General features: G+C 43.1%; 1 protein-coding gene across 1 annotated transcript in view; it reads left to right on the plus strand.

Moving 5' to 3' along the window:
- Nucleotides 1-2,268: 2,268 nt before the first annotated feature.
- ramp1 (receptor activity modifying protein 1) overlaps nucleotides 2,269-22,021 on the plus strand; it is a 65,324-nt gene continuing 45,571 nt past the window's right edge. The window contains exon 1 of the mRNA XM_031877899.1: nucleotides 2,269-2,926. Within this exon, the coding sequence (XP_031733759.1) occupies nucleotides 2,869-2,926 (58 nt within the window). The 5' untranslated portion in view covers nucleotides 2,269-2,868. The remainder of the gene's footprint in view (nucleotides 2,927-22,021) is intronic.

Genomic DNA, 22,021 nt, shown 5'->3' on the forward strand with positions numbered 1-22,021 from the left:
ATATTGTTTTTGAGTCCTCCTCTAACTTGCCTTTAGTCCCAGTTCTTCTGCATGTAGAGCTTTCCCCCATCAGTTTTCACTTTGCTTCATGTCTGTCATCAATACTTTCTATTATTTTCTCTTTTGACTCTCTCGTTCTCTTTTAAGAATTGGTTTACTTATCTTTCTGCTTCATCTCTTCTTCAATCTTTCTGCATTCTTCCTCAAACACGTTTCGGTTTGAGATACACAGTGAGATTCATCGTGGTCTGCCTTACTGTATCTCTTTCACCCATTTGTCCAACAGCAAAAAGAAAACATTTTCTTTTTTTCTTCAAGGTTTTTAAAATTTATATCCTAAACACGTATCATGTAAAACGTAACGTATCATTTCATCCTGCGTGAACTGCTGGCAGAGGACGATGTGCTTGATCTTGGTCTGGAAAGATCAAGATCAAGCACAGACCTTCCTCTTACTCTCAGTCTGTGGGAGATGATTTGTCAGCCTTTTCATTTTCTGAGTTTCTGTTGTCTGGGAGCTTCTGCCATGGCTCTGATGTAACACCACAAAACAACAAAGATTAGGTCCTCGTCAACCCACGTGGATGAGTCATGTTTAGGCCTTGAGTTCAAACTGAACTGCAGCAAAACAGAGGGAATTGTTATCCACTTGAAATGGCTCCAAAAACATCTAAACGTTATAGCTAGACTGGTCTTTGAAATACAAAATAAAAAATATATATATATCTTACTGCATACTATATTCATTCCAATGTGGGGTTTTTGTGTGTGTGTGTGTGTGTGTGTGTGTGTGTGTGTGTGTGTGTGTGTGTGTGTGTGTGTGAAAACAGTCTCTACTTATACGACCAGTTTAGATGTTTCCTGTAATGATCCACAGAAACTGAGGCAGAGAAAAGTTCTTGCTATGAGTTTGTCTCCTCTTCAGCCAAAGTCATAACAAACTGCTGTGCAGCCAAACACATTCAAACTCACACAACTTTATTCAATATTCTCTTGGACATCCCATCATTCATCTTTATTTTTAATGCAGAGCACATATAATTTCAATGTGAAGTTGGAATGAGTTGAGTAAATTTATGAGGAAATATAGGAGAGAAACATTTTGTTCTGCTTTATTTGACAGTGAGGGAGACCGACATGAAAGGCAGGGGAAGAAGAGGATATGACATGCAGTAAAGGACCCCGGTGCCGAACTCGAACAGCAGGCCGGTCACTGTGAGCCTTAATGGTACGCGCTACTAGGCAAATAATAAAGTCAGCAGCTACTGGCCATTCCTGTCTTATGCAAACTACAGATGTATAGAGAGAACTGGAGGCTGGGCCCCATTCTTATAAAAGTTGCGCAGTAAGCAAAAACGTCTGACTATGTCACTCCTCCGCAGTCCAAAAATGGTCACTTCCGTTCACTGGTTGCAAAAAAACCAAAGATGGCGACAGCCAAAATGCTTCAAAACGGCAGTTCACTAATCAATGGGTGACTTCACGACAACAACGTCCACTGTTTATACATGGTATATCAATCAGACCTGTCTGCCGAATTTTGGATTTGGCTTAAACCTCTTTAAACTGTTAAAGTTTTCAGTGTTAGGCCTGACATTCAAAACATCTTTTCTTTTAGAAATAAAGTGCGTTGTGGTCAAAACAACAGAGACATGTAATCATCCATCATCATGCATAAGAATATAAAGACATTATGAAGAAAAAAAACTTTATACAAAACATCAACAGTATCAGAACTCTGATCGACTCATGTAGAGACCGCGTTGTAACGCTCCATGTGACCACTAGATGGCGAAGTTGAACAGCTCACACACGCACACATCGTATCCTCACTGCACCTGTCTTCAGATCCATGAAATGACGTTACCTGAAAAGTTTTTGGGGGAGTTGCAGGACAGTTTGCCTTATATTTGTCCTAGCCGTAAACGACCCATGTACACACGTTTTTGTTTTTTATATTCAATGGTAACACCAACATTTCTAAAGAGAATATACCATCTATAACTTGTCTCTATAATACTGATGTTAAATCTGAGATGATGTCACAACGATTTCAGGGAATACAATCAGACTGGCTGTATTCGATTGCCATTGTTTGTTTATTTGTGTATTTAGTTTGTTGATTCATTAAGTGGTTTGTCATGCGGAAGCTGGTATCCGATTAACCAATGGAAAAGTACCATTAGGGGTCCGGCGCCTCCTCCCTTACCCAAAATCCCCCTCCCCTCCTCTCCCATCCCCCGCGCAGTAATTGCTATGTCTGGGTCTGTTTCGTGTGTCCCCACCGCTCACCCACAGTCGTGTCCTCGCAGAGTACGCAGTGAACCCTCCTCAACACACACACACACACACACACACACACACACACATACACAGTCTCTCCGCTCCACCGGTCCCAGGCTGGTGCGTCCCGTTGCGCGCGGCACCGTTTATCAACGCCGGGCACACTTCACGAGCGCGCTCCGGATTTCTCAAAAAAAAAAAAAAAAATTCCTCGGGGCGGACTGGTGGGACAGTTAGCTGCAACTTTACGAGTCAATATGTTTTACGCGTGGGTGACAGAGGATCGGTGACAAGGAAGTGTCGGGGGAGTTCAGGTGCAGCAGGAGCGAGGCCCCCCCCCCCCCCCCTCCGCCCCAACTCCGCCACTCCACCAACCCCCTCGAGCAGTTTGCGCAAAGGTGATACAGCAGAGGATCCCCCGACCCGACGGACGGCCGCAATACATGGATTTCTTCAACTGCTGTCTCCTATGATGTTACCTCTCACTCATTGAGCTCTTCGGCGGTTGCTCAACCCCCCTCCATCCATCCCCCCTTCACTTCTCTCCCAAACTTCAGTCGGCGGATCGTTTTAGAGAGAGACAGGATGGGATCGCAGACCGGGGCAGCTCTGCGGAGACAGGCGCTCCTGTGGTTCATTGTAGGTGAGTCTTTCACATTGTGGCTGCATTCGTTGTGTGTAATGATACAGTAGTAAATCACAATCAGTCTGATAGGTGGGTGGAGGCCGCTAGATTCTCCCATTGGAGTGGCAGTAATGTCTCTTAATCTTTTGCAACATTTGTGCAATCACGTAATATCATCAGGTTACCGTCAGGTCATTGCAATCATGCTCACTATTAAGACATGAAATTCATTGAATGCATTAATTCTAGCTAAGATGTAGGCCACCCAGTTGAAGGGGTTATGAAAATAGTAATTCAATCTGGAACGCAACAGAAAAAAAGTGATACATAGCAAAAAAGAATATAACTATGTGTTGGCAGTGAGTTGTCAACACAGACCTGGTTGGTGATCTGTTATCCAAGGGCAGCTCCTTCTTATCTTCTACTATAGAGCGATCTGAGGAGAAAACATGTTTCAAGTTCTTCTGACTGGAATTAAATATATACAATTAAGTGTTGATGCCACTTCCTCTGATGCATGTCGTTTCCCATCTGTCACTCCCCTTATTTGCTGTCATCTCCCTACTGTCAACTGTCTCATACAATGTCCGAAAATATTCTTTAAAAAAAGATGCCTCTGTGCTTTATTACAAAGCATAGTCAAACCATAGATTATTTCTACAAGAAAAAAAAAGAAAAAATTCTGATAGAAATTATGCATTTGCTTGACGAGGTCCTGCCATTGTTCCAAGATTATATATTATCAGCAAAACTATTTGACATTTTTTATTATTTGTCAAACAATAATCATGACTCTCATGCTGCCTTTAAATGGGGTTGTGTGTTTACAAAAAGAGTCCATATGATTGCCCCCCCTCGTGTGGGAGTCACAGCCTCGTAAGTGAACATTTTCTGAAAGCTCATTGTTCTAAAGTTGATGTGTTTGCTGACGTCAGAAATGGCACAGTACATGATAAGTCAATGTTTTGTAATTTTAGCTTTAACTTTTCTGCTCTGAATATAATTTCTTTCAACTCGAGGTCATCAGGGCACTCCTGTAAAAACGTGAAGCATATTGAGCGGAAAAAACGAGACACTCCCAGCTTCACTGTCTTTGAGAATAATTACAAAATGTCACCCCAGCCTGTTTAAACCATGGACTGTTGCCCATACCATGGACTGTTGCCCATAGCTGCAATATTGACCATCTGCTGTTTAGTTCAGTCTGACAATGCCGTGATATCTGACTGATTAGCATTAGCTTCACATACAGGTCAGGCTGCCTCACAGCTCCAAATCTTGGTGGTCTTAACTCGGGGCATACATACGGATCAACTCAAAATAACGTAATGATGTGCTCAGAAGTTTCGGCCCGCTGTCACTCACTCAATAACTAAGTACTTGGAGGTAGCTGCTAGCTAACTGTCTCTAGTGAAAATGATGTGATATGACCTGTGTAGATGAAAACTCACCATTCAGCAAAATGATGCAGAGTGCTCTCTCTCTCTCTCTCTCTCTCTCTCTCTCTCTCTCTCTCTCTCTCAAACATTCTTTGGAGGAGCAGAAATAGTACAGACACCAGCTGAGAACCAGAGATTTGTTTTGTAGTTTGGCCAACTCGCGGGATTAACGTTAATTACCAACAGCTGTGCTGTAGTAGCCTGTCACTGACTTCACTTTGGTTCATCATGACAGCTTGTTCAGACGTAGTTGAAGACATAGCTCTTAGCACTTGAAAATTGCACCCTTTCAAATCATAGTTGTTGTATGAAAATCTATTTTTTGCATTCATTGCTCAACTTCTACAGAGATGTTGCATGGCTGAAAAGTGTGAAGTACAAAAGTGAGATTCAATGCAGCAGGTGCCAATTGACTCAAATACCTGGAGGTGACAATGAGACAGATCTCAACAATTTAATCTATTTTTATATACTATGTATATATTATACACTGGAATTTTAATTCCTGTTTTAGTTTTGACCTATTTGATGCTGCATTAAAGAAGGTTTACACTTGAATTGTAATTCCTGTTAATCTTGAAGAAACGTTACCAAGTTGCCGGTAAATTATTTATTATTATTATTATTATTATTAATAATAATATTATCATTATTGTATAATATTATTTTTGTTATTATATTATATAGTATTATTATTATTTAAGATTATTATTTATTATTTCATTCTTTTTATATTTTAATATTTATTTGTTACATTTTGTTTTACAAACCAAGTAAAGCAATGTTTAAGTCAAGCCTGATGTTGCCTTACACATAAAATAATGATCCCAATCACTTCCACACAGTGAGACATCAAGCTTATTAATTATTTGGTATCAGATCTTTACTCTGTATCGACAGATACCCAAAGCCCAGATATCTGTAATGGTATCGGGACTGAAAAACTTGGATCGCTGCATCCCTGACCTGTAATTCATCGGATCCACAAATGAACAATATTTAATAAGAGTTTGATGGAGGGCCGGCCATGGATTTTTTTGAATTGTGTCAATTATTAAATTTCCTCAGTTATGCATTGCCACTAATATAATATATAATGAGAGCGTAAGAAGATCCAGTCTTATCTATCTTCATATTCAGTCTCGTATCTCTCTTTCTGTCTCGGTATCTGTTGCAAGCACACGTAGATCCACAGCACTAGTAATTTTAGGCCGATGACATTCAGTTGACTTGGGTTCCCTTCCGAAAGCATGTAGTCGCTAACCACGACTACATGCTTTACCCTTAGCTGAACTGTAATGCAAAACTCATCCCCTTACCCCTTACCCCAAAGTAAGCGTCGTGGAAGCCCTACAAAAATGTGCTCATTGTCCTTGCTTTTGGTTGTTGTGCAGTTACACCTGTTATAGGCCCCACAGTGGTTATGGAAAAACAAAATGAAGTGATTTATTCACTTTGGACACATTAAACCCGTAGTATGTGCACACGCGCACCGTGACGCTCTTCAATAAAGGAGTTCCGTCAAGCTTCCTCTACTCTTTGCCCCTTGTGTCCCGTTACAAAGGCTCCGTGTAGGTGTTCTATATTTACACAGAGAGAAAGTTATGACTCATCACAGCAGCACTAGGTTGCCTCATTACTGTTCCACCGCATTCCCACCTGAAACAGCAAAGAATTGCTCAGAAAAATCTTTCATTTCATGTCCCAAGATCCCTAAATAATTATCCCGATTCAAGCAGTTAATTTAACTGTCAAGGGTTCTTTTATTCCATCCGTCTTACAGGCACTTTAAAAGACTCACAGCATACTTCAATCAATAGAGCACAGGGTTGATACAAATCAAAATAACCTCTGCCATTGACAGAAGCGATTTTTTAATTGTCTGCGGTAATGTTTTGGGCCAACGAATACAGAGTGGATGAAGGGGAAAGGGGTCTTCAACTCTCTCCTGTAGACACGAAGAGATGGACACGGAGAGACACTTTAATCCTCTTCCCCTGACGTGATCGTCTGTCATCTGACGGCTCAGGAAGCAATTTGAATTTGTCTGAAATATTTCACACACACCAGCGACACGGACGGTTGTAAAATGACAACAGGGGAATGCTTTGAGGATCGAGTCGGGGGGAAACATCTGGCAACACTGACAGTTTGACTGAAGTGACTGAATATCCTGTAAGCAATCAAAATGGTTGACGCAGTGTACTCCGACTAAAACGTGAGGCTCAGAGTGGGTCATGGGACAATGTTTGGTACTTCCCTACATAGCAGTTTTAATAAATCTTGGGCAAGCTTTTAATCAATTCCTCATCTAAAATGAAAAAAAAGTATTTAAAAGAAAAGCTCAAGTTGATTAATTTTGGTCGGGTGGCTTCATTCAGAATCAACTAAGCTTTCAGAAATCCAGCCGACTTAAAGGATGGTTTCAGATTCTTTCAAGTCTGTCCAGGGGTGAAAGTAGGTTGTTACGGTGCAGTACTCTGGTAGATTCAGTGCTGGTACGCTGTACCCTGAAGAGGGGGGCAGCAGCTACCTGCCAAAACCACCGTCACCGCAGTAACCATCACTCACAATCACATCTCAACAAGAAAACTACTGACGTTAGGTCAACAAATCGTAGTTACCCAAGCCGAGGAGGTTATGTTTTTCGGCCCAGTATGTCTGTTTGTTCATTTGTACACACATTATTTTTCACGTTCATTAACATCGCAAGATAGAGCATTTGTAAAATTGACTGAGTGTGTTCAGCGATGCCCAAAGCTGTGGGCGGGAGGAGATCTACTTTCAACCCTAAATCCGTCTTAATTAATTAAATACTCACATGACTTATGATTGCACTGGCCATTGCAATCATTCCTTGAAGTGACCCTATAGCCGGAGCTAAAATGAGACTCCAGCAGTTAGCCAAATGAAGTGGGTGTCTTTGTAATGGCAGCCATATGTAAGCGTATCTCTCTACCACAGCTACTTAACAAAACACCGGCCAGGGAAACAAAAATAATTCTGTAGTAACTTTGGAAGACATCAACTTCGTTTGGCCAACTCTGACTGCTGAAGCCTAGTTTATACCTAAACCTTTTGGGCCACTTGGGGGCAGTAAGCTGTAAGTATAACAATGACATATTAACACCTTATGAAGCTGATAAAGTAAGATATACATCGAGCAGAGACAGTACAGCATTAGTATTAATTTGGAGTTGTGTTTGTGTCCACCCGATAAATAAATCCCTCTCCTTTTTAGCTCTAATTTGGTCTCCACCTACTATTGAGGGAAATATCTGTGTCTGTTTCGCTGTTAAATGCTGCAGTTTGTTTACAAGCTAGCCGCTAACTTTGTCCGTCGGCTGTTTTCGTGCTGTGCCGGTAGTGTGCAGTGGGTTTTAAGAGCTTTTTCCCTGACATTAGCGGCCTTCGCCCCGCCCCCATGTAAGTGACAGTGAAGGACTCACTTCATGGCCTACAAGACTAGAAAGTATTGTATTAAGACGGTAGCCTACTCTTTAACTTAAGTGTTTGTATTTCCAATGTTTTTCTCTGCATTGAATAGTCAAGGACAGGAGACAATCTGTAGCCCTCTCCATCAAGAAACGCTACATATTTCTTGAACAGATAAGTTTGTTACATCAGTGTGGAATAGTTTTGACTGTTTATCAAAAGACAACAGGGATATGTTGCAGTTCGTTGGCTGACATCTTACAGGCATGAGTTTTTTTTCAACAATGTGAACAAACGAGAGCAGGAGGGGAGTAGGGGGGAGAGAGACGGAGAGAGTTAGTTGACCCTCCACTGCTAAAGATACTTACAGGGAGTTCGGTGATGTTCATTTCTTTTGGGTTTCCCCCCCAGTCACCTGATAAGCCCTCATCTAAGAAATGCATGGATTGTTAAAAAAGCACGGGGGGCTCTTGGGCAGAATAGAGTGTGAAGGACTCAAGGGGATGAATCTCCATAAATCAGGAGAGAGAAGGCGCAATAAGGACAAGACACAGAGAGATAAACGAGGTGGGTGGGGCTGGATATTGAAAGTTTTAATAGTGCTGATATATGTCTATGTCTGTTTTGCATGGTGCCGTGTGTTTCCATGAGTGTGTTTGCGTGCTTCCTGCATGACAGACCCGCCCACCGGACTTTGGCTAATTAGATAGACGGTGAACGATGGATGAAGGGAGGAGAAGGAAGCCATGAAAAGCAGCCGTGCCCCTTTAGTTTGAGCCGTTTTTCACATGTAATATTAGAAACTTGCCTCGTATACTTCCTCTCCCAATGAATCAGAATCAGAATACTTTATTGATTCCTGTGGGGAAATTAGTATGTTACAGTTGCCCTTATAAAGAAATATGAGAAAAATAAAAGAAATAAAGGACCATGTAAAATATTAAAAAAAAAAGTAAAATAAATTGTAAAGTATGTACATGATTCTACAATATATTACAGAGGTATAACCAAAACAAGTATAAATGCCTTATTAATGGAAGTATTGCACAGTTGGAATTATTGAACAAATCAAGAAAACGAACATGCACGTCTGCACATGAGCAATTGCGAAGTCCCTTATGAGAGACGTAATTTCTTGCAAGTGGCAAAATAACAACACTGTTTCATGATAAAAGTTACTAAGCTCATGAGATATATTCTGGGAAAAACACAGGTTCCTCCGCCTCCTATTAGTGCTCCTAATGGCATTCGCTAGATTCCACAATGCCCGAAGGAAAACAACCAATCAGAGGAGAGGAAGAGTCTCTAACGCACTAAACTGTCAGACTAGGTAGCGCTGATCATATATGAATCAATATTCTGTTACTGCATTGTCTAGTTCTTGCCTCAACTGTTGTCAGAAACATATTTTATTCTCCTGTTAAGCTGGAAAATTAAAAAGTTTGTGACCCAGCCAGCATGTTGAAAACAGTCAGCCACCGGCCGGAGAAAACGTTCTCATTTTACAGCCAAAAAGTAACTACAATATGTTTCTGAAAACATTTGAGGCAAGAAGTAGCTAATGCAGTAACAGAATATTGATTCATATTTGATCAGCGCAGTCTATCTTGACAGTTTGATCAGAGTTCACAAGCAGTGATTACTAATGTATTTATCTAAGTTACCAACTGTAGCTTTTATTGAGATGTTTTGTGCAAGCGAAGCGCTCTAACAGAGAGGACATTCAAACAATGAGCCAAGGTCATGCACGTGTACTACGCTGAGGGTTTTCAGTATTCAGTATTTTGAAATGTGCCTATGGTGCAGTCAGCTGCAGCAAAAGCAGTTTACTGCACTCCAATCAATATGTTCTCACCAGTGGAAGAATCATTTGTAACTTTGCTTCAGAGATCTGTTTTTAATGCTCTATGGAGAGGATTAGTGAGCCCAAAGGCCGGCCGGCCGTAATTGGTGAGCAGTAGAAACCGTTTAGTGTCCGTTTGCAGTTTTGAAGACAGAGGAGTTTAAGGGGTGATGAGAGTGTCTGGCTGGCATCGCCATCGCTAACACAGACTGTGAACAACTCCTCCTAATCAGTGGTAGATCATTGGTAAGGTCACTGTTGATTTCTAAATAAAAGTGTTTCCTGATGCGAGGCTCCAAGGACAGAGGACATCGTCTGATGTACAGATTGTAAAGCCCTCTGAGGCAAATTTGTGATATTGGGCTGTACAAATAAGATTGAATTGAAAAAACTGAATGAATACACCACCCATCCTTGTATGTGTGTGTGTGTGTGTGTGCTCACGATCCACTTAGGTCAATTATAGCAACCGACTTGCCAAACAGAATGTTGATGCTGAACAATTTAGCATAACCCTGGATTGCACTCAATGATGGATAGTTTAAAATGTTAAATATCGTCATTTCTGTCAGTAATTATTCCGTCATTATCCAAGCGCGGCAACTGCAGCACAGTGAAGTTAATGTTAAGCAAATTAAACAAGAAAAGGGAAATATTGCTGTCATGGTTAAAGCAGTGTTAATTGATTTTTTTAAATGGATGTCAGTTGTATATTTGAACATTCAGCAGACATGGAGCAACATTAGCATTCCTTTAGTGTCGAGTGTCAGTATAAGTCCAATATTCATTCTCCCTTTAGCTCTTTTCATGCTCTCTAGTTGCTGTGCAGGGGGTGACTGCTGAGCTCACTGGTAATTCACCAGTATTTATTTCTTTTTTAATCAGATTGGGGAATCTTTGAGGTAAAAAGTGTCTTCTTTCTTACCTCAAAGATTCCCCAATCAGATTAAAATAAAACAAATTATCCGAATCCATCAAAGTTTTTATTTTACTCGATAAAACTGATAAAACTAAATCCAGTATCCAAATGATAATTTAATGGCAACTATTTGGTACCCATTAACTGTTATACTGTATATCTTCCCCATGTAGCAACGTGTGTACATATCTTTTGTCACACTTTTCTATCATAAGAATATCAACTACTAACATAACTCCTCCTCGTCCCGAGAGATCAGCTCACGCTGAGAACCACAGAGTAGATTTTACTGCCCATTTATCTGGACTGCTGCTCTCATACATTATATTTAACCTTACATAACAGTAGCATAGAGAGCCTGTCGCTGCAGTTCCCTCAACCAGTGCATCAGGCTGGAATCTTTCTTTTGAAGAATTTTTTTTCTCCTTGGCATTTCTGCTTCGCAGACGGCACATGATGGGAACATCAAAGCGGCCCCACAACATCCAGAGCTCGTGACACGCAGTCATGTCGGGCCGTCAGAAGAGCCTGCGAAGGATTTCTGCTAACGTTTACCTAACCAGACCGGTGAAATGGTTACACATTGGTATTTATAGCGATGACCTGAGGGAGCGGTTGGCTGAGGCATGGAAACATGTATGTACTGCTTGCAGTCAGGAGATGTTTCTTACCATCACAGTCGAACACTGTTGACCAATGAGCTGCTCTGCTGGAGCAGTTTGTGGCTCCAGGGCTACAGGACAGCAGGAGGCTCACTAACTTCTTACGCTGGAGTGCATGTGACTGGAGTGTCAACAGTCAGAGATTGGATCTTATTCCCACAGCAGCCTTTTAAATCCAACCCTATTGCCAGACAAGAACTAGGACAACTCTGTCGGTCCACCACAACATCTATTGGATAGATTGCCATGCAGTTTTGTACAGACCCAGCATATGAATCCTGATCACTTGATCCTCTTCTCTATGGCCATTATGAGGTTAATATCCAGGGAAGATTTATTTCAGTTGACATGAATTAGACTAAGAACAGCTATTTGCATCTGAAATGTACATTTCCTACATAGACTGTATAAGAAGTGGACGTAGGCGTTGTGAATTCACTCACTGGTTTGTGAGCTGCATTTTTGAAGTCTCGATTTCGGCATTTTGGCCGTTGCCATCTTGTTTTTTTGCAACCAGTGAATGGACGTGACCTTATTTAGACTGCGCCTTATATGGCTATGGTAGCGGTAGCAACCTGTCAATCATCAATCAAGTTAGCCACGCCCTAAAGCATACCCTGCTTTATGGTCTATTTGAATCTAAATGGACCATAATTTACGAAATGAACGTCATGCTGTATTGAAGAAGACTTGAAACTAGAGATTAAGATCATAAACTCATGTTTAAAATGTTTACTGAGGTAATAAATCAAGAGAGAAACAATCAAACTTCTTTTTTTGCAACCAGACGAGTTGCCCCCTGACGGCCAGTTGAGAGACTGCAAGTTTAAGGCACTTCCACATTGGCTTAATTTTTCAGGACTGGAGGTTCTGGTTTCCTATCGTCCATTTACAGAGACCGAAAGGGAAATAATTACTACGATATTCAATTTTGTGGAAACCAGAGGCTGGTGAATACTTATCTGGAATTATACGGTGCTTAATACTGCATATGTATTGGATTAAGCTGGCCTGAGGTAGTTCTCATGCATAATTGCATGTGCAAGGGATTGCTGCAAAGAGCACGCTCAGTCAATCTTCCACCAGGATTTAAATAATAAATATGATCTTATAGGGTACAGGATTTCCGGTGGCATTCAGGCAGATACAGATTGTTTAAGGTCATGGATTTGAACTAGTGACCTTTAATTCCTCTTTCCACAGACATTTGTCTGAGGAAATAACATTTCAGAAATGTATGTAGGATTTTCTACATATAGGTCTCATATAAAAAAGGTCTATTGCAGCTTAGGTTACAATCTGAAGAGCTGATGAATTTACTCCCATCAGCATTTTGTTGTATTATTCCTCTCTCTGATGCTTGTAATGCGTAGTTTACCAATTTAATGGAGGGGGATTAGTATGGAATTAAGCAAGGCTGCGGAAAAAATCCCAAATTGGACCCAATGAGAAAGTCTGGTTTTGTACATTGACATTTCAATTAGAACATGTAATTGCTGTTGATTTCATGGATTTGAACACAACATTGTGTCAAGATGCAGACTAACTCTCAATATGCCGCTGTTCAGATCACATGGTGTTAAGATAAATGTTGTGTGTCAGTGTGTTTGTATCAGTACACCAACCGGCTAGTGGAAAAAGATCCACCGTTATAGTGTTAATTTTCCATGTCATTGTTCAAACCAAGACAGATCTGAGCAGTAGTTTCAATAAAGCACTGCATCTCTCTTGATAACATCAAGGAGCACCGCTCCATGCCGATCAACTGATTTCACGGCTCATGTGTATGTGATGCTCCTGCTTCATGTGTCACTTTGCCCTCAGGTAACAGAGGCACACATGCTTTTAAATGCTACACATCCTGTACAATATTAACCTCATATGGGAATTAAGAGATGAACAAAAGCGCTCATCCTCTCCTTCCGGCAAATTGATCTTGCAGAAATAGGAGCTGTAACTAAATTAACATCACCTCAAACTGATTTTTTTTTCTTTCACACTCTCTCTCTCTTTATCTCACACTCTCACATATTTCTAATTAGCAATAAAAAGGTGAGTATCCCCCTCCAGCTCTCCTTTATTGCCGTCTCTGCCTGCCTTTCTCTCCACATTCACCAGTTCCGTTGCTGGTCATGACTGGTGTGTTTGTGTGTGCGCGCCTATGGATTTGTGTGTGTGTGTATTTGTTTTGCATACATGTGTGCAAACTTGCAAAGCAGTTTGCACACACTAGAAAAACTATAAGGGGAAAATAAAACCCATTATGATTTTTCCTCCATCTCAGGCGGCAGCATGTTGACCGAAGCTGTATCACCATATGCCTGGTGATGGACGCTTTTGCTCAAGTGTGTTGTCTGTACCGTTTAACTTCATACATAATTAAGCATGTGGGATTCCAGTTGGACTCAAGCTCTGCAGTCTTGCTATCCCCATTAAACCAGTTAACTTCAGGACCCGCATGGCACATGTGTGAGTTGTTCCAATTAATGTTTAAACTGACCGTAAAGTGTCAACTTAAACCGCCACACTTGCCGAATGCATTCAGTGCCAACATTCAGAAGCACCCATCAGCTGTTACACGGTGTGACCGCATGTGGATTAATATATTCATAAGTGCATAATTGTTTGGCTACGCATGATGAATGTCTCATCAACCAAGAGCAGCTATGAACAGCACTGTTGTGCACATCCAAAGGGCATTATAAAAATATAGGAAACACCCATGCGCGCACTCTACAGCGACAGATTTGTGCTCACGTTGCAGGTGATGGCTTTTGCCAGGAAGGTCTTCCATTGCGAGTAAGTGAGTCCCCTGGCACTTAAGATCGACGAGGCAGTGCTGCTCTATGGGCTCTACTTAGTTTTCTTTCGTGGAGGAAGGAGTCATCTGTAGCATTTTTTATGGGCAGCTTGAGATCGCAGGAAGAGGCGGAATTAGGTGACCTTCCAACGTGCTTATTCTAAAAGGTTTCCGTATGAATGTCGCCGAACTTATTGGAGTGCATTTACAGTTGGCTGAGAAGCCGCTCCCTTCGCCATCTTTTTTTTTTGCAAGGGCACCATTGCTACATCCTGTGCTTAGCTTCGCCCGAGATGAATGATTGGTTAAAAGACAAACAAGACAATACCAAAATGATAATGGGTGGACTCTCTTTAGTGCTGACACAGGGCTGTGGCTATACGAGACTACTTAAACTTAGACTTGAGCCTTGGACTCGGTTCAAGACATGTTAAAATATTTTCCACTGCATGGTCAACTCGATTCGACCCAACTCACTTTTGATACGAGGTCTTTACCTTTTCCACTGCGGATGGTGTAGGCGGAATTCTCAGCTGAATGCCGTGACGTCATCTTCAGCACGACACTCTGTGAGGTCTTCATCGGTGATCATCTGGGTAGAGTACAAACAAAATTGCGGTTGCTATTGACGGTAGCTTGGCTGATTAAAAATGTTGGATTCGTGCGGGATGTTGATCCCTGGTCAGATTCTCTCTGACCAATCGGTGGTTTGTAGTGTTTTAACTCCACCTTCCAGTATCGGCTGAGCTCGCTTGAACCCTCGACCGCGTTAGTACCAAGGAAAGTACCAGGTACTATCCACAACTTTTGCTAATGAAAACTAAAAAAGAGTGATTCAAAGTTTAATGTATACCTCACAGGCGCTTTCTCTCACAGACTTTCAAGTCCTTTGCCGTCTTCTTTCAATTACCCTGATCAACATACCACCTGCTCAAATCAGAGGTGTAGTGTGCTCGAGTAATATACGTACCTTTCCATGACAGACTTGACTTGTTCATCCTGTGATTGCACTTGATTGTTTAGGAAATAGAAGCACTTTTTTTTCTACTTCTCCTATTTTGACAACACTTCCATAAAGCATATATAATGGTGTGACTTTAATTCATAAGATAATAATTCAAACCTTCTGTATACCTGCATCTTCAGATAAGAACATTGCCCAGTTATTACAGCTGATTAGTTTCTGGCATTTGATGAATATAAAGTAATGCTTCGACAATTATAGGCACAGAAAAAGCTAAACAATCTGCCAGACAGAGTAATGTTGAACCACTCCGGTGCGACTAAATAGGACCGTCAATATTTATCTCTTGATCTGTTAACTTATTCCTGGCCATTTGGCGTCCAATCAAAAAGGAACTTCTAAAAAATGTATCAACCGTTACACAAGCGCATCATCAGTGTCAGCACTGTATGAACCAATCACAGGCGCAATCCGAACGTCTAATGACAATTTAAAACTCAACCTTTGCGGGAGCGTTGGGGCAAGGAAGAGGAGAGGATAGAATCAGTTGACGGTGTGCAGAACGCTGGTTGGAGAGAGAAAGACGGACTAAGAATAGGAAAGCAATATGTGGCATCCGTTGTAGAGTTTCCAATTTAGTCACAGGGTGAGAGAGCGGTGGCATGAGCGAGCGGGATAGAGTTATTGCACGTTGGTTATACATGACAGCATTACGCATTATGCAGATGAGTCCTGGCCTCTTCGTACAGCAGCAACATGTTCTTTTATAGTGTAGCTCTTTGTGTAATCTTTCTTCTTTCATGCTCTCCACTCACCACGATGTTCAATGAAATTACACGTTCCGGTAATTTACTACCAAACCTCTCTCTTTTACTCTGCGATACTATCTCCCCTCCTGTCACTCATGCTGCTTTTGCGAGCCCGCCAGTGTTATTGCTGAGCCTAAATTAGACATTGTTAATGCCATACAGACACACAACGCTTTGTCTCTCGTCTCTCGCATCCTTTTTGTTATTTTTTTGGCTGAAGGTCTGGCTACACATAATGTCCACTGAAAAAGACAAGAGATCTCAGCTGTTTGTGGCAAAGACTGTGCCCTTTGGTGGCCCAGAAGTGTTGCTGGCGTGGCAGCAGAACGGGCTTAATTAATTTTCTCTGATGGGATTACAGCGAGAGCAACTCAGCAGTGTTTGTTTTTCCTCTTTACATGTCGTGTTTTCACTGAGGAATTCAAAGATTTGATGAGTAAAACCCGACGTCTCTGCAGGTATTAAAAGACATCAGAACTCGAGCTGTCATTATATTGTTGATAAATTTATTTAGCTGAATTTCAGGAGCAGGACCACGCCTCAGCCACTCGCCCACTTCCGGCCACACTCCTACAAATACCTACCCTCAGCTAATAAGCCTCAGCTGGCTCGTGCTTTCTGCACTCGCAACAAGAACGCCATGCAGAGAAGACAAAAACAAAAAACCTTACCTCGCCTAAAACATGGATCTGCCGTCCATCAGGCCATCCGACGATGATGACCAGTTCGCCTCCCCAGAGGCCACCCGTACAGCCCAGGGAAGCACTCGACCTGCCGCCCACGAGACGGCGCCAACCGCCATCGAGAGGGTCCAAACCCGCCGATCTCCACCTCGCCGACCAGCTGCATCCACCCGCCAGAATCCAACAATACGAAGATTCAGACCCACGGCTGTCGTCCTATAACTCGCATCTCGGTGGCAGTGGGAGACCCGCCACCTCCAGACGTAGACAACGGAAATGTAAATCCAGCTCTCTCCTTCTTCGCTCGCTCCAGACCCTCCAAACGAGCCTCCGACGACTCCGGCACGCCGCGCTCAAAGACGCCGCCACCCCTCCGCGCTCCAGCCAGGTCCCCCATTGAAGACGCACCAGCTGAGACCTCCAACTGGACCATAGTCCGCCTGCTAAGAGCATGGAAGCAACAAAGCAAACCGTGCCAACTCCTCACAACTTTCCTAAAGTCACATCAGGCTAAAAAACACAAACGTACCTACATCCAAAACACACCGGCGTAACGCCAACGACCGTGACGCCACCACGCACCCCGAAGCTCCGCCCTCCAACCCACAAAGTTCTGGGTTGCCAGGTTGAAGCGCATCACCCCTCATCCCCCTCCACTACCTCAGGCAAACTCTACTTTCCTTAGCGGCAACGAGATGCCGACTCTCTTCCTCCCTTTAAATTTCTACAGTATTCCATCCCACCTCCTGGCTGGATTCACCCGTCCGTCTCTTCGCTTTCCCTTACTTTTTTTCCAGGGCCCTGTCCCAGTTTCCCCTACACCACCCTTCTTCGGCCTATACCCAGGCACCGGGTTGCCAGGTCTTCTTTCCTCTGTCCCCCTCTCTAAGCTGTCCCCCTCTCTAAGCACCAACGGAACGCAACGCAGCAACGGAACGCATCGCAACAACGGAACGCAACAACGTAGCAATGGAACAACACAGCCACGCAGCAAGCAACGAATCGCAGCGAGCAACGACTCATCGCAGCAAGCAACGACCCATCGCAGCAAATACCGACCCATCGCAGCAAGCACCGACCCATCGCAGCAAGCACCGACCCATCGCAGCAAGCACCGACCCATCGCAGCAAGCACCGACCCATCGCAGCAAGCACTGACTCATCGCAGCAAGCACCGACTCATCGCAGCAACAACGTATCGCAACAACGCAGCGCAAATGCAGCCACGCAATGCAACAACGGAACGCAGCCACGCAACTACGCAGCAACGCAATAACTGAACGCAACGCAACAACGGAACGCCACGATGCAACAACGGAATGGAACTCAGCAAGCAAACACGGAACGCAGCAACGCAACAATGGAACGGAACGCAGCAACGGAACGCAGCAAGCAACAACGGAACATAAAGCAACAATGGAACGCAGGATGCCAGCGCCCCCCCGGCCGGCTACTTCCAGCAGCCACAGCATGTCTCCTTAGCCGAGGCACCTGGCACCGAGATGCCAGTGCCCCCCGCCGCCTACTTTCAGAACACACAGCAAGTTGCCGTAACCGGGACACCTGGCACCGGGATGCCAGTGCTACCGCCTCCTACTTCCAGCAACCACAGCAAGTTGCTGTAGCCGGGACACCTGGCACCGGGATGCCAGTGCCCCCCACCGCCTACTTTCAGAAAACACAGCAAGTTGCCATAACCGGGACACCTGGATGCCAGTGCCCCCACCCCGTCCACTTCCAGCGATGGACCCACACAATTGGTCAACACAACGATGCCGCTCCCTCTGCCGTCTTTGGGGAGTTTCCACAACAGAAGACGTTTTGCCGTAGACTAGCCTCAGATCTCGCAAGCAGATGCCAAGTCATTTCCCCTCATGCTACGAAATCTGACCAATAGTTGCTGCAGCCATTACGTGGGGCCACGGATGGCCCAGCAAGTCCATCTCTTAAACTCCTGACAACCTAGCAGTCGCTAGGTTTGATGATTTGACCCAATCATCAAATGATGCCGCGACACCCGTCCGTCAATGCAGCTCACGTCTGGGCCACCGCAACGCCATGGCTTTCTCGGTTCTCATTCCAGAAGTTCAGACGATCCGCCCTCCTGCAGACACCCATCCAACATCGGTTCCGCCATATCCAATGCCATCTTTAAACCCATAAAACCTTACTTAATTTTGCCGATCATCGACCTGCAGAACTCCACTGTCGATAACCTGTCTTCCCACGCCTACCAACTTTACACTCGCCAGCTCAAATGACCAGCGCGCGGGCAGGCAACCTGCTCCTCAGGGGGACTTATTTTGGGGATCTGCAAGGCCCGGGAGCCGCAGTGGATCCTCAGCTAAGCCTCCCCCAAATCGCAACGGGCTAAATCTCCATCAACCATTCCTCAACACTCCAAATAATCTACGAAGGTTTGCCCTCAGCTGAGGCGGGGTCCTAAGCTAGTGAATTGTTGATAAATTTATTTAGCTGAATTTCAGGAGCAGGACCACGCCTCAGCCACTCGCCCACTTCCGGCCACACTCCTACAAATACCTACCCTCAGCTAATAAGCCTCAGCTGGCTCATGCTTTCTGCATCCCACCCTCCCTCCCTCTTGTTAAACCATTCCACCCAAGGTTATCTCACCCCATAGTCATCATCCTCCTATCCCTCATGGAGACCGGGGGATCTGCAAGGCCCGGGAGCCGCAGTGGATCCTCAGCTAAGCCTCCCCCAAACCGCCACGGGCTAAATCTCCATCAACCATTCCTCAACACTCCAAATAATCTACGAAGGTTTGCCCTCAGCTGAGGCGGGGTCCTAAGCTAGTGAAATGAGTGTTATCATCTGTGCCATGGACTTCTGTAACGTAAAAGTAAAGATAAAGATGAACTCAATTTGAAGCTTGATACAGACAGAGAAAAACAGAGACTTGAAGTTGAGGCCCCTTCAGCAGGAATGTGACCCCAAAGAACCTCTCTGCTCTCTTCTGGGTCTCCAGTGTTGAACCAGATACTTGGACAAAACAACAAAAGGCAGAGGATTTATGTCCCCATTTGGTTTTAGGGCAGAACAGGAGAACAGAGAATTCAGTTGAGAGGTTTCTGTGTCCCTCTCACTTCAGCATAATCTATAGTTGTACGTTTCACTGCCTCTGTAAGCACCTAAGGCAGGGAAATCACAAAGTTTGTTGTTGAAACTGCTAAAAAAAACAAAAAAACTGAAAAACAAATGACAAAAAAAAATCGTATGAGACTAGTAATACTTTACCCCATTGGCAGAAAACTGTTGGCAGAAAAATCTACGGTCAATCTGGGTTCTTTTACAGGCTTTTCAAACGTAAACTCACACTCAGCCGTCAGCACAGAGCAGTGACGTAGGTTAATTAAGCTAATCAATGAGGTCATGAATGAGCACAAGCAGTAGCCAAGTCAACTGTAGCTATGCTGAGTTTGGAAACTGCTGAAAGAGTTCGTTAGGATTTCTTGAGGTGGGGTTGTATGTGTTCTTTGTGTTCTGCAAGGTAAAATTATTGCTTTTGTCAATGGAATCTGGTGGATTTGAAGACAGCAATATAATGACTTCAGTTTGCTGTCGAAAAGCGCTGTCTGAAGGCAAGATAGAGCGGCTGTGGGTGGGTCATTTTAGCCACCTTAAAAAAAGGCCCACTTAAAAAAATCATTGCAGTTGAAGTATAAACTGTATTAGAGTATTTTCACAACTTGCTCTCAGACAGCCCTTTATGTCAAGGAACTTAAGCTGTTCTTCAACTCCATTGATAAAAGCAGTAAATTGTACCTCGCAGACCACAGGAGTTGCACTGCTGCCTCGATGGGTTAGTTTGTGTGAATTTCGGATCCGTAGTAACGTGGCGTCAACAGCCAGGGTTGCGACAGCACACAGGGCTTAGCTTCTGTGGTCGGTACTCTCTGCTTCTCTAAAACTGTAGCGTGCCGACCGCCATCTAAGTTACTGTATGCAACCCGCTGACTATGTATAGACTGTACATGTAGCGTCATCATGCAGGAAGCTCTGTCAAGTCACGTGGGAAAAAGTTTTTAGAAGAGCTTAATGGTAAAGTAGCAGAACTACTTCAACCAACATGTGAATGTTCAGATTTGAATCTATAAGCGACACCACTGGGAAGCTACAGAATTATATAAAAACCTTATAAAAGAAAATATAATCATCATTTTTTTGCAGCATGCAATGGGCCATCGGAATCAATCTCTGTGTTATCAAAGCGTTAACAGCCATTTATTTGATGTGGGGAATTAATTGAAAAATATTAGTCATCGGGAAAACAGGATTAAAAAAATGAAATGATAAACACACAGCAGCAACTCTGTAATTTCACTCATATCATTGACCACTTAATAAGTCCTCCACTGCAGCACTGGAGTGGATGAGTGGTTCGGTTTTGGCAGCTGCAGGCGGTGGTGTTACGACACGGGGCGAGAAAAGGTCCCCCCCCCCAAACTCACTCTCACCCACAACATTTCTAATCAGCCCATGAACTTAACCTGCCAATTTTCCATCGACAAGTTTAGCTCTCTTAACCCAAAACCAAGGATGCTTCAGAGTGTTGCCACAAGGCATCACCCAAAAGGATGAACATTTTTCACCAGAAGTATAGATATAATGCCTCAGAAGCTGTTATCATGCATACTGTTATCACTAAGGAAAAATATACTAAACCAGATGTCGTCAAGCACTCAACTCACTGCATGTCCTGTTTTACATAAGCATGTCATGGAGCCCATGAAGACCTTTAACAGTAGAATAAATATAATCTGTTTTACATATGTAGTGGTCATGCTGAGGGTAAATTACAGTGTCGACAGCATCATAATGCTTCTCTGTGTGTGTTTGGTGCATAATGGCATAATAACGGAGGCCACTCATTATAACTGGTAGTACCTGCCATCTATATAGCAGGATAAGAGGCTCTGCAACTTGCAGAATTTATGTTTTATTGATGTTTCTCTTGTTCATTTCAAAGTCGGTGTTTTTATCATGACCGCTGATGCGCTCTGTTAAGTGGTGTTTGATGTGAATTCAGTCAAAAAATAAAAAATTGGAGAGTAAAACTAAAGTAGCGTACAGCAACATTTTTGATTCACAGTTTAAGTAAAGGATCTTAACCCAAGGCTAATATATTAATGTCTTTAAGAGGAGGAAAAATAACTGCTTTATTAATCTCCTTGGACAAATAGAATTGTTAAATGCCTTCATGTTAACCCTTGCTCTCTCTGTGTGTGTGTGTTATCAGTTTTTCTAAGAGCAAAGAATTATTCAAAAAGATCAAATAAACAATGTAAATCTTTATAATTTCTGTAATCTTTGTAATTATTTACAAGTCTAACAACAAATACACCAGTCAGGTTTTAATAAACCAGATAAATTATCGGCCTACTAACCAGGGTGACTGATATATCCAAAAAATAGATAAAGAAATAGAACAATAAAAAAGAAGTGCATATAGATTGATGTTTCTCAGGGTCCACTGGTTTCTCTCTCCCTCTCTAAATTATACTGACAGGGTTATAGCCTTTCTCTTCACCTCAGTGG

The sequence above is a fragment of the Anarrhichthys ocellatus genome, unplaced genomic scaffold (genome assembly GCF_004355925.1).
Source record: "Anarrhichthys ocellatus isolate YVR2014 unplaced genomic scaffold, GSC_Weel_1.0 scaffold154, whole genome shotgun sequence".
In the NCBI taxonomy this organism is placed as follows: Eukaryota; Metazoa; Chordata; class Actinopteri; order Perciformes; family Anarhichadidae; genus Anarrhichthys; species Anarrhichthys ocellatus.